This window comes from Littorina saxatilis, linkage group LG8, assembly GCF_037325665.1.
Source record: "Littorina saxatilis isolate snail1 linkage group LG8, US_GU_Lsax_2.0, whole genome shotgun sequence".
NCBI lineage: Eukaryota > Metazoa > Mollusca > Gastropoda > Littorinimorpha > Littorinidae > Littorina > Littorina saxatilis.
The window spans coordinates 57,342,217-57,359,133 of record NC_090252.1 but is presented as its reverse complement, the minus strand read 5'-3'; the positions used below and the strand labels follow the sequence as shown (position 1 = coordinate 57,359,133).

Below are 16,917 nucleotides of genomic sequence, written 5' to 3'. Positions count from 1 at the left end.
CTTTTTCACATCGTCTAGCTCTGTCTTCACTGCCTCATACCATCTATCTCGGTCTTGACTGCCACACACCATCTATAGCTATGCCTTCACTTTTTCACATCGTCTAGCTCTGTCTTCACTGCCTCATACCATCTATCTCGGTCTTGACTGCCACACACCATCTATAGCTATGCCTTCACTTTCTCACACCATCTAGTTCTATCGTTACTGGCTCACATCATCCAGTTGTATTTTTATTGTCATGCTTTATCTAGCTCTGTCTTGACTGCCACACAACATATATCTCTGTCTTTGCTTTCATACACATTACAGCTCTGTCTTCACCGCCACACACCATATAACTCAGTCTTCGATCAGTGCCTCGCACCATTTAGCTCTGTCTTGACTGCCACACAGCTCTGTCTGTATACGTAGTTTCCCTCTCACCTATGGGTGCCTCTCTTTCTCTGCCTCAGTTTAGATGTATGTATCTCTCCCATCCCCTCTCCTCCATATTGCGCTCCCTCTCTCACCTATCTCTTTCTGTGCATTATATAACCCTGTAATTCAAGCATAACCAAAGACTTGTCACTAAATCTCTCTGTATCTCGTTCTCCACCCCCCCCTCTCTCTCTCTCTCTCTCTCTCTCTCTCTCTCTCTCTCTCTCTCTCTCTCTCTCTCTCTCTCTCTCTCTCTCTCTCTCTCTCTCTCTCTCTCTCAATCTCTTTCTCTCTTTCAAGCACATAGTGACAATAATCCACATGTGTATGCATGAGCTCACACACACACACACACACACACACACACACACACACACACACACACACACACACACACACACACACTGACAGATGAACGATGCCTTCTGTGTTCAGAACTGTTTCTTAACATGGACTGTGGAGACACCCCATCCCTTTGCAACACAGGTACCGTGTGCGATGTCAACAATAAGTGCAGTGAGTATATCATCATAAGTTCTGTCTCATTTTAATTGGGCGCACAAATGGTGTCATACCAAACTGTTGTATACACTTGTTTTACCATTTCAATGCACTTGTTGGCTTTTTGACTTATCTTTCTTTCTTTCTTTAGTTGGTGTTTAACGTCGTTTTCAACCACGAAGGTTATATCGCGACAAGACCCGCTAAATGTTATAATGTTCAGACAAGGAACCTATTTGTTTATCATGCTAAAAATATGCAAGATAAAGTAAAAAATTGAATTCGCAATATCAGTGTGATTTATTCTAAACAATGACGCTTCAAATGATGTGAAATAATACACTCTTTATCTAAACAATATCTCAAAGCGAGTTTTGTCGGTGGGTACTTTATATAACGGCACGGCAACACCCACCCTCTGAGTGTGCAATGTGACCTGCTCACTTTTGAAAATGTCATTGTCAAAGTTCTGAAGAATAAAGTGAATTTTCTTTACTCAAGTTACGTCAACTATATACGTACGTCATTTCCTTGTTGGGGTACTTTATCAAATGATAACAGACATGTCATGGAAATGGATATCACAATGAGCCGGAAATGCTGAGTTTTCAACTAAAGACTTGGGGTTGCTACCCAATATAATTCACAAACAAATTACAATGGACAGCCGAATAGAAAGAGTTTAGAATGTTCAACAAAAACTGCATTTGCACGAAGCATCCTGTGTCAGATTTTGACGGGCGCAGTGGCGTGGTGGAAGACGTCGGCCTCCTTATCGGGAGGTCGTGAGTTCGAATCCCGGTCGCTGCCGCCTGGTGGGTTACGAGTGGAGATTTTTCCCATCTCCCAGGTCAACTTATGTGCAGACCTGCTAGTAACTTAACCCCCTTCGTGTGTACACGCAAGCACAAGACCAAGTGCGCACGGAAAAGATCCTGTAATCCATGTCAGAGTTCGGTGGGTTATAGAAGCACGAAAATACCCAGCATGCCTCCCTCGAAATCGGCGTATGCTGCCTGAATGGCGGGGTAAAAACGGTCATACACGTAAAAATCCACTCGTGCTAAAAACATGAGTGAACGTGGGAGTCTAAGCCCATAGAAGAATAAGAAGAAGAAGAAGAAGAAGAAGAAGAAGAAGAAGAAGAAGAAGAAGAAGAAGAAGAAGAAGATATATTTTTAAATACATCTCCATTTAAATCACAAATATCTAATGTTGACTTGCTGTGAATGATTTCAGCTGTTCGATCGTACACATAAAACAGTGGGAATTACAGGGTCATTTTTGAGCAAAAACCTTATAACAACACTCAAAACAATGTGTTGTATACTGTCAGGAAGTTTATTCGATTAAGATACTGAAGAGGAAAACGTATTGTTTATATAGGTCAGTTCTGCAACAAGAAATGTGCCTGTCACTTATTATGTATGTCTCCCTAGAAAATAACTAAGAATGTGGAGAATAAAGTGTATCTGGATCTGGATGCCCGCTAGTTGGTGGTCGGGGTATTTATATCACAGCAGCTGAGTGTGACACGTGATGGGTCGTGTGCACGTGCATCACCATTCAAAAGGACCTGTTCATACATGGTCGTAATTGTATTTAGTCCCATTAAGTCTATAGATATAAAACATAGAAGATGAAAATTATATTTGTGGCTTCGTCATATTAGCAAATAAAAACTACTCGTCAGGTCACTGCCATGCTGTGCATGTAACGGTGTCGTATTTCATTAAGACTTGATGTGTTGTTTCAGAATTGACCCAAGGGTCGAATTGTGGCGAGGACACTGTGTGTGTGGGCGGGGCCAATTGTGTGAGCAACAAATGTACCTGTATCAGCGGAATCACCCGGGCCAACGGTTCCACATGCGGTAAGACACCCCCCCCCCTCCTCAAAAACAAAAGTTCCATTTCATGCAGTTTACCGAAACTACGGTTTATGTGAGAGTGCGCATGCGCTAGGCTAGCCATACCCGTATGTGTTATGGCGGCCATGGGCAGCATGTGGGAATTTTCGGCGTAGAAAACTTCATTTTCATCCGGAAATCGCCGTAACCTGTTGTGTTTTGTGTGTGAAATTAATTGTTTCTGCTAGACAAAGTAAGTGCTTTATCCTGTATCGTGCCGAGTTAAAAAAAAACGCGAGTCGCGATGACAGAGAAACAAGTAGAGTTGGAACTCGATTCGGACTCAGAATTGAATGACTTGGAGAACATCCACGCACCCGACACGGGTGGAAAGGAAAAACCACAAACAGTCACTCTACCAATCTCGGATTGGGAAAAGATGAAGAGTCAAAATGAGAAAATGTTGAAGTTTCTAAATATGGTGGTAGACAAAGATGGCGATTCGCCCAAAACGAAACAATCGAAAAAGAGAAAACGTGAAGTCAGTGATGACGAACAACCTGTGGAGACTGGGGATGATTTCGATCACCTTCTTGAAGAAATGTGTAAAACTCAAGCATCAGAATCTCGACCCGAGGCTGAACTGAACGACCCCAATGAGAGTGAAATTATGAATGCACTGGAGCAAGATTTTGACATTTCTGAGACTCTTGGTGATGAAGTTGCAGAAGAAAAGATGAAGCAAAAAGAAAGAGAGTTTAAACGCCCAAAGAACATTGAGACAGGCGTCCCAAAAGTGAACCCCGAAATCTGGGGTTTGATGGAACACAGTGCTAAAACGTATGACTTAAAATCACAACGTCAACAGAAGTTACAATACACGGCCAACAATGCTCTTGTTGTGGCCTGGGATGTGTCCCTAAAAATGGGGGTTGCCAGTGAGGAACAGAAAAATCTGATCCAAACAATTGCTGAGGCAAGTGGGCTGATACTGAAAACAGCGTATGACATGTCACTGGACAGAAGAGCAAAAATATTGTCTGGACAAAATGTGAACAGAAAATACAGAAAACTGGCATCTTCAAACATACCAGTCACTCAGTGGCTATTTGGGGATGATCTCAAGTCAGCGTGTGCTCATAGTGACTGTACAACCAAACTTGGACTTGCCTTTACTCAATCAAGTAAAGGGCAACAATATTTCCCATCCCGTCAATATGCACCAAAAAACTCCGAATGGAGAGGAAGAGGAAGGTGGAACTGGAAGAGAGGAGCTCAGTTCAGGGGGAGAGGGAGATGTCAAGGGAGACCATTCTTCTCCGGCACAACGACAAGCAGGCAAGCAGAGTAGACAACAAAGAGGTATGTGAAATAAAGAATGCCACATTTGAATTTGAAGCAGGTAAACTGAAACAATTGGAAGAAATTAACATCTCATTCCTTTATTCTTGATATGGTACAGGGAACAGAAATTCCTTTGAGTGAAGACATTGAGAAGGTGGAAACTCAGCATGAGGCCAACAATCAAGTTCCTGGTCACTTATTTCAGATAATGGATGCAGAAGTAGAACATCTATTGAGTATGCATGTCATTGAGCCATCAAAACCAGAAGAAGATGAGGTGGTTTCACCTATTTTCTTGTTGAAAAGCCAGATGGGTCACATCAGCTTATTTTGAACTTGAAAAGATTCAATGAATCCGTTGCGTACGAACATTTTAAAATGGATAACTTGTCAACTGCTACACAAATTATGACTAAAGACTGTTATATTATGGCCTCAGTTGATTTTTTTTTTGGTTTTTTTGACCTCAGTTGCATGCAAGGCTGCTTCAACCCATCTTTTTTGCCTCTTTTGTCTTTTTTTTTCTTTCTTTTTCTTTCTTCTTTCTTCTTCTTTTTTTTGGGGCGGTGAACATTTCCTTCTTCATTGGTCTTTTTTTTTTTAATGAAATTTTAATTTTGTTTTCTTTTACATTACAGGTTACATTTCCATTAAATTACTTTTTAATTCAACAACAATCTAACTTAGGACAATGGGGATAAACCTTTGGTAGCGCAAGTTCTTGTTGAAATACAATTTCCAATGGAATATGCGATTTGGTTTTCTTAACTTTGCTAATGCACATTTTTGCTATCAATAAAACATGGTTAATTAACGCTGATTCCTGACATTTTTCGATTCCGAATAATACATCTGTAATAGATAATAAGAAAGCCCGACCTGTCAGACTGTTCAAATTGTTTTCAATATAAGTCCAAAACCTTCTAATTCGGGGACACTCATAGAAAAAGTGTTCCATGACATCCAAAATATGTGGGCACTCGTTACAGTTTTTTGTTTGACTTACTTTCATTTTATGTAATAAAATATTGGTGGGATATAAATTGTGACAAATTTTCCATTGCAACACACGCAGGCGCACTTCTTTTGTCACCTGTCGTGGCAACAACCACGTCTGTTCGACAAAAACAAAATCTAGTTTTCTTTTCCAAAAATCGATTGCATGAGATTTTTCAATGCTATAATTCCGTTTTTTCTTTAAATATAACTTAATTAACTTGGGTTTGCTTTTAAACACATTGAATTCATCATCAATCATATCTACATTAACTGTATGTGCTGGGTTGTCTACAATCCAATCTTTCCATTGTTTTGGAATTGCATTCATCACAGCGTTGTATTCAAAAAAGGTTATTGCAGGGTTTTGCTGCACAGTGATCTGTACATCTTCACATGAAAGAAACAGATTTCTTTCAACATTCAACAAACCATTTATAACATTAAAACCTTTCTGGCGCCATTTTACAAAATCCAACACTTTACCTTTAAACTGAATCAGGCTATTATTAAATAACAGTTGATTACCAACATCATTTCTGTCAACTTCCTCTAAGCCTACTTTATTCTTATTATCAAGATATGTCAAAAATACCTCTTTCCAAAAATCATTTTGAACTTTTTCAATTCCTTGTAATTCCTTTTGTGTGCAATTAATTTTTGCCAAATGATCAAAATCTGTTAATTGTTGAATGTGCCATTTTGGGATTGCACTCCAATTTTCTCGACCTGCTTCATGCAACCGTCCAATCCAATTTAAATAAAACACTTTCTGTATATCAAACATATTGATCATTTTCAATCCACCATGCTCATATTCAGACTCCATAATTTTCCTTTTTATCTTTTCAAAAGCTTTTTTATTACTATATGGTTTTTGCCATACAAATTTGTATAGTTTCGTGTTTAGCTGTGTGAGAACTTGCTTTGGAAGACCAACAGACTGCATAATATACACAAATGGGGAAGTCATAAACGTTTTAATAACTGTTATTTTTCCCTGTATACTGAGATCTCTTTTACTCCACTGTTTAATCATGGCATCAAGACTCTCCATTTTGAATTTCCAGTTTTCCTCGATGTCTTTTGCCATTTTACAACTACTAAATTCAATCCCTAAAATTGTAATCTCCTTAACAACGTGGAAAGGCAGATTAGGTTCCGTTGGTTCTCTCCCCATTCTCAACGCTTTCGTTTTATCTAAGTTTAATTGTAGCCCTGAGACTTTGCTGAATTGGTTCAATATGTTCATTGCCATGTTAGCATCATCTCGGTTTTTTAAAAACAGGGTTGTATCATCTGCCATTTGTTTTATTTTTATGACCGTACCATCCTGATTAATCATGTTCGGTGTAATTATTCCAACTATAGGGCTGTTTCTTATCTTAATCGCCAACAATTCTACCGCCAAGACGAAAGCCAACGGCGAAAACGGGCAACCTTGTCGAATTCCACTAAATACGTTAAAACTCTCCGATAACCAACCTCCATGATTTATACAGCTTGTAGTACTTTTTATCAAAATCTCCACCCACTTTTTAAAACTAGATCCAAATCCAAATCTGTCAAAAACATTAAGAAGTAGCGACTTTAATATACTGTCGAAAGCTTTTTTTAAATCCAGGGCAAGCAGATAACCCGCCTTTCCACTAACATTAAAGTAATTAACCGCATCATCAATCGTTCTAATCACTGTTGATATATTTCTGTCTTTTAGGTAACCAACCTGATCTACACTGATTAGTTCATTCATTACTAAACCCATTCTTCTTGCCAAAACTTTAGCTAGAATCTTATAATCAGTATTAGTTAAAGTAATTGGTCTCCAATTACTTAATCGTTCTCTATCCAAATCTTTTCCTGTATGCAGTAGTATTATCACCCCTTGATTTTGCGTATATGATAACTCTTCCCTTTCAAATGATTCATTAAATGAATCAACAAGCAATATGCTTATCTTGCTCCAAAATACTTTCATGAAATCAATAGAAATTCCATCAACCCCGGGGGCCGAGCCATTTTTCATGCTACACAGAGCGTCGGCTGCTTCTGCGGGAGTTACTAACCCCTCACATAAACGTGACTGTTCTTCACGAAGGCGTGGAACACATTCTTGCGACAAAAAATCCAAACTATCTTTTACCGTATTTTCAGAATCAGTTTTCAGACTATACAAAAGTGTATAGTATTCTTTTTGTTCTTGTAAAATCAATTTCTGGTCGGTTATTGTTTCACCCGCTAAAGTGCTGAGGCGTGACATAATGTTTTTCTTCTTTTGTCTTTTTTCTAAGTTACAAAAAAAAATTGTGTTGTTTTTTTCCCCTCTTCTATCCACTTCACCCTAGCTCTAACCTGTGCACCCCTTGCTTTTTCTAGTTCTAATAATTCTAACTTTCAATTTTAATAATTCTGTTTGCAACCCATTATTTTTAATCTTATTAATCAATAATCTTTCCAGTTCTCTAAGGCGGGTTTGTAACCTGATTTCTTCATTTTTCCTATTACACGACTGTTTTTACCCCGCCATTTAGGCAGCCATACGCCGCTTTCGGAGGAAGCATGCTGGATATTTTCGTGTTTGTATAACCCACCGAACTCTGACATGGATTACAGGATCTTTTCCGTGCGCACTTGGTCTTGTGCTTGCGTGTACACACGAAGGGGGATAACCCACTAGCAGGTCTGCACATAAGTTGACCTGGGAGATCGGAAAAAATGTCCACACTTAACCCACCAGGCGGCCGCGGCCGGGATTCGAACCCTCGACCTTCCGATTAAGAGGCCGACGTCTTACCACCCCGCCACAGCGCCCGTCTATTTCCTGATTCCAAAAACATATAGATATATAGCTATTCTGATGAACACGTGGGGGAATTCGGGGGCTGTGATTGGATGGTCTCTTCCGATCATCAAAGCATAATGCTACGGAAGTCGGCCATTTTACTCAATATCCAAAAGCATATTGTCAATAACAAAGACGCATGGTTCCGGTTTCTTCCACGTGTATAAAGTACACGCACACCTCGCCAGGTTTGTTTCTGTGACTAGTCGACAGACGATGCCATTTGCTGTGTGTGTGTTTTTGTTGTTGCTTACTGTACATGACATACATTACGTGTAAAATCCAGTTCTTTAACAGGCAACAAACCTTGCAAATTTACAGAAGCTGCAATCTGAAGCGACCTATCTCTGATTCTAGCAGACGATCTCTCCAATGTTTAACACAAAATCAGCAAACTCTCCTGTCACATAGAACGTCCATTGTATAGTGCAATGTTGAAATGAAGTTACCGGTCTGAAACATTTAGTCGTTTCTTCTGAGACAATCCTTGTTCTCTTATCATCTACAGATTTACCGCAGTCTTCACCACGCGAATTCCCAACAGAAGTCAGACTTTCGAACATACAATATACGTAGGCAAGCATGATACGTCATGACGTCATATGATTCCTAGCATATTGACGTAATGCTAAACATCCGGTTATCTCGAGTTTTCTCCGTAATACATGTCCGTGGGTTTTTCAATGTTCGGTTATTTCCGTGGCTTCATGCGGAAAGGGAACCGTCGTCTGCAATCAACGACATGGACCATTCTGGTACTTGTTGCTGACAAAAACATGATTTTAACACAGAATTTAATGTCAGAATAGCTATATAATCGCTATTGTGTTTTCATCGTAGCAATAGGGTCCGATATTTAGACTCGAACAAGTATAATGCGACTCGTCTTCGACTCGTCGGCATTATACTTGTCTCGTCTAAATATCGGGCCCTATTGCTACGCTGAAAACACAATAGCTGTTAATATTACCTTTGAATTATTAACAAGCTTAGAAAAAAACAAGTCGCGTAAGGCGAAAATACAACATTTAGTCAAGCTGTCGAACTCACAGAATCAAAATGAACGCAATGCAATTTTTCAGCAAGACCGTATACTCGTAGCATCGTCAGTCCACCGCTCATGGCAAAGGCAGTGAAATTGACAAAAAGAGCGGGGTAGTAGTTGCGCTGAGAAGGATAGCACGCTTTTCTATACCTCTCTTCGTTTTAACTTTCTGAGCGTGTTTTTAATCCAAACATATCATATCTATATGTTTTTGGAATCAGAAACCGACAAGGAATAAGATGAAAGTGTTTTTAAATCGATTTCCCAGTCCCCCATCCCTGACCCCTCCTATTCTGGCCCTGCCTTCTCCTCATTTCAGCCTGTTACCGAAAGCACAGTCAGAAAAACTATCATGCACGCCGGCATCAAAACATGCGAACTTGACCCCCTTCCCGCCTCTATCCTCACTCACTGTCTAGATACTCTCCTCCCGCATTTCACCTCCGTCATCAACGCCTCTCTCTCATCTGGGTCCTTTCCTGCCATTTTCAAATCCGCTATCCTCCGACCTCTTCTCAAGAAACCTTCCTTGGATCCTGAAAATCTGAAGAACTACAGACCAGTGTCTAATCTCTCATTTCTCTCCAAAATAACAGAAAAAATCGTACTCTCCCAGCTTTTGGACCATCTTGAAGCCAACCACCTTCTCTACTGCAATCAATCTGCCTATCGCTCTGGACACTCGACGGAAACCGCTCTACTGAAAATTAGCAACGACATACTGACTGCACTCGACAACAACGACGTCTGCCTTCTCTCTCTGCTGGACCTGAGCGCGGCATTTGACACTATTGATCATGCCGTGCTCTTGTCCCGCCTTCAAAACTCTTTTGGCATTTCTCAGTCTGTCCTTTCTTGGTTTCAGTCCTATCTCACCGATCGCTACCAGTCTGTCTCTGTGAACGGCCTATCTTCTTCTGCTTCTCCTCTACAGTACGGTGTGCCCCAGGGCTCCGTCCTGGGGCCTATTTTGTTCGTCCTTTACACCCAACCCATCCCTTCAATTGCCGCTCACCACTTTCTCTCTCACCACAGCTTCTCCGACGACAACCAACTCTATCTCTCTGGACCTATCTCTGACCTCCCTCGCCTCATTGCCTCCACCCAGTCTTGTATCACCGACCTCAAGGCGTGGATGGACCTAAATAAGCTGAAGCTTAACGAGGAGAAAACCGAAATGATTCTTGTCTCTCCTAAAAAACATCTCAATCATCCTTCTCTTCCCTCGTCTGTCGATCTCAATGGTTCTTCTATTGCTCTTTCTCCTGCTGTCCGCAACCTAGGTGTCACTCTTGACCAGTCCCTGTCCTTCCATCAGCATGTTGCCAATGTCTGTCGCACTTGCTTCTTTGAAATCCGCCGCATCTCCTCCATCCGTCATCTCCTCACCGAGGATGCCACTAAAACTCTGCTCTGCGCCTTTGTCCTATCCCGACTCGATTATTGCAATTCCATTCTATCTGGCTCTCCCAACTACATCATCGAAAAGCTTCAGCGTGTTCAGAATCATGCCGCCCGCCTCATCTTTCGTTCTTCCAAGCATGACCACATCACCCCTCTTCTTCAAACCCTACACTGGCTGCCTGTTCAACAGAGGATTCAGTTCAAGATCTCCACACTCTGCTTCAGAAACTTTGATCTATCGTCCCCTAGCTATCTTTCTGACCTTCTTGATGTCTACTCCCCCTCTCGCTCCCTAAGATCCTCCGCAGACACCCGCCTTTTTAGGATACCATCAGCACGCACCAAAACATATGGCCAGCGCACCTTCTCCTACCAGGCCCCATCCATCTGGAACCAACTCCCGCATTCACTCAGGCACTCCACATCTATGCAATCATTCAAAACCTCACTCAAAACACACCTCTTCCCTCACTAGTCCGTTAATGACCACACATCACCCTCTCCTGCTGGTCCTTGATTTGTCTCTTTCCTTCTTCTTCTTCTTCCCTTTCCAGCTCAATTCTCTCAACTAACTTTATGTATCCAATACTTTATTTATTTATTTACGACTGTTTTTCCGTCTAGAATGCATGTGCCTGTAGTTGGTATGAGTGAGTGCGTCGCGTTCTCGCTGTGCGCCTGTCTGCGAGTGTATGAGTCCTTGTCGATTTGTGTTTCGTATAATGTTCACTATGTATTTTATATTTTGTAAGCGCCTAGGGCTATATTTAGATTAGGCGCACAAATGTTCATAATAATAATAATAATAATAATTTCGAAAATTTAATTTTGATCATAATTTAATTTTTTTTAATTTTCAGAGCTTGTTTTTAATCCAAATATAACATATTTATATGTTTTTGGAATCAGAAAATGATGAAGAATAAGATTAACGTAAATTTGGATCGTTTTTGACTCACATGCGAAGCAAAAGTGAGTCTATGTACTCACCCGAGTCGTCCGTCCGTCCGTCCGTCCGGACGTCCGGACGTCCGGACGTCCGTCCGGACGTCCGGAAAACTTTAACGTTGGATATTTCTTGGACACTATTCAGTCTATCAGTACCAAATTTGGCAAGATGGTGTATGATGACAAGGCCCCAAAAAACATACATAGCATCTTGACCTTGCTTCAAGGTCAAGGTCGCAGGGGCCATAAATGTTGCCTAAAAAACAGCTATTTTTCACATTTTTCCCATTTTCTCTGAAGTTTTTGAGATTGAATACCTCACCTATATATGATATATAGGGAAAAGTAAGCCCCATCTTTTGATACCAGTTTGGTTTACCTTGCTTCAAGGTCAAGGTCACAGGAGCTCTTCAAAGTTGGATTGTATACATATTTTGAAGTGACCTTGACCCTGAACTATGGAAGATAACTGTTTCAAACTTAAAAATTATGTGGGGCACATGTTATGCTTTCATCATGAGACACATTTGGTCACATATGATCAAGGTCAAGGTCACTTTGACCCTTATGAAATGTGACCAAAATAAGGTAGTGAACCACTAAAAGTGACCATATCTCATGGTAGAAAGAGCCAATAAGCACCATTGTACTTCCTATGTCTTGAATTAACAGCTTTGTGTTGCATGACCTTGGATGACCTTGACCTTGGGTCAAGGTCACATGTATTTTGGCAGGAAAAATGTGTAAAGCATGTGAGTCGTATGGGCTTTGCCCTTCTTGTTAAAAATTGGTTTTTTTTTTACAATTTTCAGATTTTTAATGACCAAAGTCATTAATTAATTGTTAAGCCACCAAGCTGAAATGCAATACCGAAGTCCGGCCTTTGTCGAAAATTGCTTGGCCAAAATTTCAATCAATTTGATTGAAAAATGAGGGTGTGACAGTGCCGCCTCAACTTTTACAAAAAGCCGGATATGACGTCATCAAAGGTATTTATCGAAAAAAATCAAAACAATCCGGGGATATCATTCCCAGGAACTATCATGTGAAATTTCATAAAGATCGGTCCAGTAGTTTGGTCTGAATCGCTCCACACACACACACACACGCACAGACAGACACACACATACACCACGACCCTCGTCTCTATTCCCCCTCTATGTTAAAACATTTAGTCAAAACTTGACTAAATGTAAAAAGGAAAAAAGGCGTTTTCCTTTGACGCACTGTACGCTTCTGTTCTGTACTGCATGACTTCACGTTTTCTATACTGTTCAAAAAAAGAAACGCATAGTTGCTACTTGCCAAATTTGTTTTATTTTTCGAAAAAATTAACAGAAAATCCAATATTTAGATTATTTGTTTGAAATTTGGTATGGACACAGTTGAATGCACACACAGTTCATTTGCATCTTCAAATCAATCAGTCAATCAATACGATTGGGTGCCGAGGCTGTCAAGTCAGTAGGGGGTGTGACTGCCTTGAGCAGCAACAACTGCCCGGCACCTTCTGGGCATGGACTGGATCAGATGCCGGATATCTTGCTGTGGGATGGTGTCCCACTCCTCCTGAAGTGCCTGCAATAGATCGCGGTGATTTGCCGGCGCTTCTTCTCGCCTGCGCACACGTCTGTCCAATTCATCCCAGAGGTGTTCTATCGGGTTCATGTCTGGCGACATGGATGGCCAGGGAAGCACCTGGACATGGTGGTCGGTGAGGAACTGGGTGGTGAGTCGTGCTGTGTGCGGGCGAGCGTTGTCCTGCTGGAATATGGCATCCTGGTCAGCCAGAAGAGGAAGGGCGTGTGGGCGCAGAATTTCCTCCACGTATCGCTGGGCAGTTATGCGCCCTTGGACGTGCACCAGGGTGCTCCTTCCAGCTGTATTGATCGCCCCCCACACCATGACGCCTCCACCACCATGAACGGGTGCCTCATCCACACAGTTGGGCGCGTAACGTTCGTTTACTCTCCGGTAGACCCTCCTCCGACCATCATGTCGCTGGAGCAGGAAGTAGGACTCGTCGCTGAACCACACGTGTCTCCAGTGATTCCGGACGGTCCAGCGAAGGTGCTGGTTGCCCCACTGCACTCGGTTCTGGCGATGGCGGCGGGTGAGGACAGCTCCTCTGTGAGGTCTGCGAGCTCTCAAACCAGCTTCATGCAGGCGGTTCCGCACGGTCTAGTCCGATAATCGGTGTGGCCCGGGGAGAGCCTGGCCAGAAGATGAGGCCGACAGGAAACGATTCCGGAGGTGGCGGAGCCGTATGAAGCGGTCGTGAGCAGCAGTTGTCGCCCTTGGTCTTCCCGCTCGTGGCAAGTCAGCAACGGAGCCAGTGGCTTGAAACCTGACCCACAGTCTACTGATGGTGCTCTGGGACACGTGGAAGTGCCTGGCGATTGCACTTTGACTTTGGCCTGCTTGTAAACGACCCAATGCAATTTGGCGGTCTTCTCTGCTCAATCGGGCCATCTTTCGTCGCTGAATTGTCGTCTGATTTCTTTGTGGCGAACAATCCGCTTTTATGGGTTTTGGAAGACATGGTGAGAGCTCAATATTCCCCGAGTTTCACGAGATTACACTGAAGCATGACGAGTGGTCATGCCAAATGAGCAATTTTGACATTGTAGCCACTGATAACGCATGCGTCACGTGCAGAGCTCACTTGTGGCAATGGCCGAAAGGTCGACGACCAGATAAACATTTTCTGCAGTTTGGTGGATATCCTTGTAGCCATATAACTAAATTAACCAAATATTACAAGCTATGCGTTTCTTTTTTTGAACAGTATATGTGAATATGCCACCACTTTCAGTCTGGGTCGCGGGCATTGGCACAGCATTGTGTTCGCGAAATGCAGCGTGATCAGTATTATACTGTGAGTTTTACAGCTGGACTAAATGCATTGATTTCGCTTCGTATATCAACAGAGCCCGTCACAGGGAAGGTGCACGGGAAGTGCTCGGACGGCACATCGTGTGAGGATCAAAACGCCGTTTGCAACACGACCACCGATCTCTGCATATGCAAGCAGGGCTTCGCCCCCGAACCAGACACCCTCGCTTGTGGTGAATATTTATTGGTGCTGGTGTGTGGTTGGGAGTGGTTTTTTTTTTTTTTTTTTTTTTTTTTTTTTTTGGGGGGGGGGGGGGGGCAGGTGATATGGTGTTGCGTATGTGTTGCGTTTGTGTGTGGTTGGGAGTGGGTTAGGGACAGGGATGAGGTTGAGTGTTGTGTTTGTGTGTGATGTGTTTGTGTATGTGTGTTTTGCGTGACTTATGCGTGTGTTGGTGAGTAGGTGGGACTACACTGAATTCGTCATATTTAACACTTTGTTTGCCTGAAGTAACCACCATTATACTGACACAAGCAATCCACCCTTTTTGACTCCCCTGAGTACTCAGGAGAGTCTTAGTAATGAGCAGTATGTTTTTAGGCCGTCCGGACGGCCATCTATAGCCAACAAAATTAACGTTGGGATTATCTCGGATGTTTTTTTGGAAGATAGAACTTTGAAACTTTGCACACGTCTAGGGTTTGATGATCTCCCAACATGACCCAAGTTTTCTTGACCCTCGTCAAATTTCGGGGTCACAACGGGGTCATGTTCGGTTCATAAAAACCTTGTGTAATGTACTGTTTGTCCGTGTTCTGTCTCAGGTGTGGCCAAAGGCGAAAGCTGTGTAGACAATCCTTCGTCGTGTATCGCAGGGACTACGTGCGACCCCACCACGCACACGTGCAGTAGGTCTTTAATGCAAAATATACAAACACAGATGTGAAAGGGAGAAGGGGGGTGGTGATGCGTGCATCTTTTTGCCAATGCGCCGTGAAGGGGGGGCATTGTCGCCTTACAGCCACTCGCCACACCTTCGTTCGGCCAGTCAGTCAAACACGAGTAGCAAGATTGTTTGTTTTGTGTTTTTAGTAGCATGAACACACAGTAGTATTGCTAACAATCAGACACGCCAGAGAGCGTTTTACAAAAACAAAAGTATCCTGGCAGAATGAACACATGTTTGTTTGTTTCGTTCATGGGCTGAAACTCCCACGGGTTCTACTTGCTTGACCGTTTTTACCCCGCCATTTAGGCAGCCATACGCCGATTTCGGGAGAAGAATGCACACATAAATGTTAGAATTAGCAGGCATTTAGAAAGCTGAAAGCTTCAAATTACACTGTTGTTGTATACATATTCACTTCCGGCAGCTCACATGCACAGCCTACTGCTCATGGTTTATACACGAACAGAGATTGAGCAGTGAGCGTTCTTAGACGGTGGCTGACATTTGCTGTCAGTGACGCGAACCAGTCCACTTCTGAAAGATTACTCTTGCGATGAAATCCACACATCATTCATGTCTGATTAACACTTTCTACCCCACCTATGTTGACCAAGTTGGTTTTTTTAGCCGACACAAGCTGTGCTGCAGCAGGTCACTCAAAATTGTAGTAACTGTGCAGCAACTGTGTGTATCAACACGCGGGAATGCAGGCGTTAGATGGACGTTATAGGAAGCGACTGAAGTGACTGTGTGTACGGATATATCCGTACTAAGTCAGATAGAGCCATATGAGTGGGTACGGATATACCTGGGAGACAATGAGTTAAGAATGAGCATTGATAGTTTAGTATAACGTACAAATGTTACTGTTCTTGAAGAGTAGAACAAAAAAACAGCATTGTTTTCGTTGCGTCTGCAAAACCTGCATACAATGTTTAAACTCTTTCCGGCATGCCACATAGCAGCATTACTAATGTCTAACAGAACTAGGTGATTGCATGGATTTGTTGTCGGGCAGGTCTGTCTTATTATGTACAGCATATATAACCTAACTATATTGTTGCATGGATTTGGTGTCGGGCAAGTATATTACAACATCTATAACATATAACTAGATGGTTGCATGGATTTGGTGTCGGGCAAGTCTGTGTTATTACAACATCTCTAACACAACTAGATGGTTGCATGGATTTGGTGTCGGGCAAGTCTGTGTTATTACAACATCTCTAGCACAACCATATTGTTGCATGGATTTGGTGTCGGGCAAGTCTATTACAACATCTCTAACATATAACTAGATGGCTGCATGGATTTGGTGTCGGGCAAGTCTGTGTTATTACAACATATCTAACACAACTAGATGGTTGCATGGATTTGGTGTCGGGCAAGTCTGTGTTAGTACAACATCTCTAACAGAACTATGTATTATTATATGATGTGGTTGCATGGAGTTGGTGTCGGGCAAGTCTTTACAACATCTCTAACATAACTATATGGTTGCATGGAGTTGGTGTCGGGCAGGTCTGTGTTATTACAGCTTGCCTAACACATATGTAACATGTTGCATAAAACTGGGGGCTGGGTTGCTCAGTTGGTCGAGCACTGGACTTGTGATTTTAATGATGTGGTGTGTGGCAGGGCTGAAGCCGGGCCAGATCTGTGACACGAACATGGATTGTGAAACCAATGCGATCTGCGACATTTTAGGCGAATGCAGTAAGCGCCTGGACTACTACACCAATCGACCCCACTACCCCTCTCACGCTCTCTCTCTCTCTCTCTC

General features: G+C 42.4%; 1 protein-coding gene across 3 annotated transcripts in view; it reads left to right on the top strand.

The window, feature by feature from the left end:
- Nucleotides 1–16,917, top strand: part of LOC138973923 (multiple epidermal growth factor-like domains protein 10) — a 68,094-nt gene that overhangs the window by 23,530 nt on the left and 27,647 nt on the right. For 2 of the 3 annotated variants that reach the window (XM_070346629.1, XM_070346630.1), the window contains exons 7-11: nucleotides 856–936; nucleotides 2,678–2,794; nucleotides 14,280–14,417; nucleotides 15,010–15,093; nucleotides 16,773–16,850. In XM_070346629.1, coding sequence (XP_070202730.1) covers nucleotides 856–936; nucleotides 2,678–2,794; nucleotides 14,280–14,417; nucleotides 15,010–15,093; nucleotides 16,773–16,850 — 498 coding nt within the window. The remainder of the gene's footprint in view (nucleotides 1–855; nucleotides 937–2,677; nucleotides 2,795–14,279; nucleotides 14,418–15,009; nucleotides 15,094–16,772; nucleotides 16,851–16,917) is intronic. The other variant, XM_070346631.1, reaches the window with a different exon arrangement.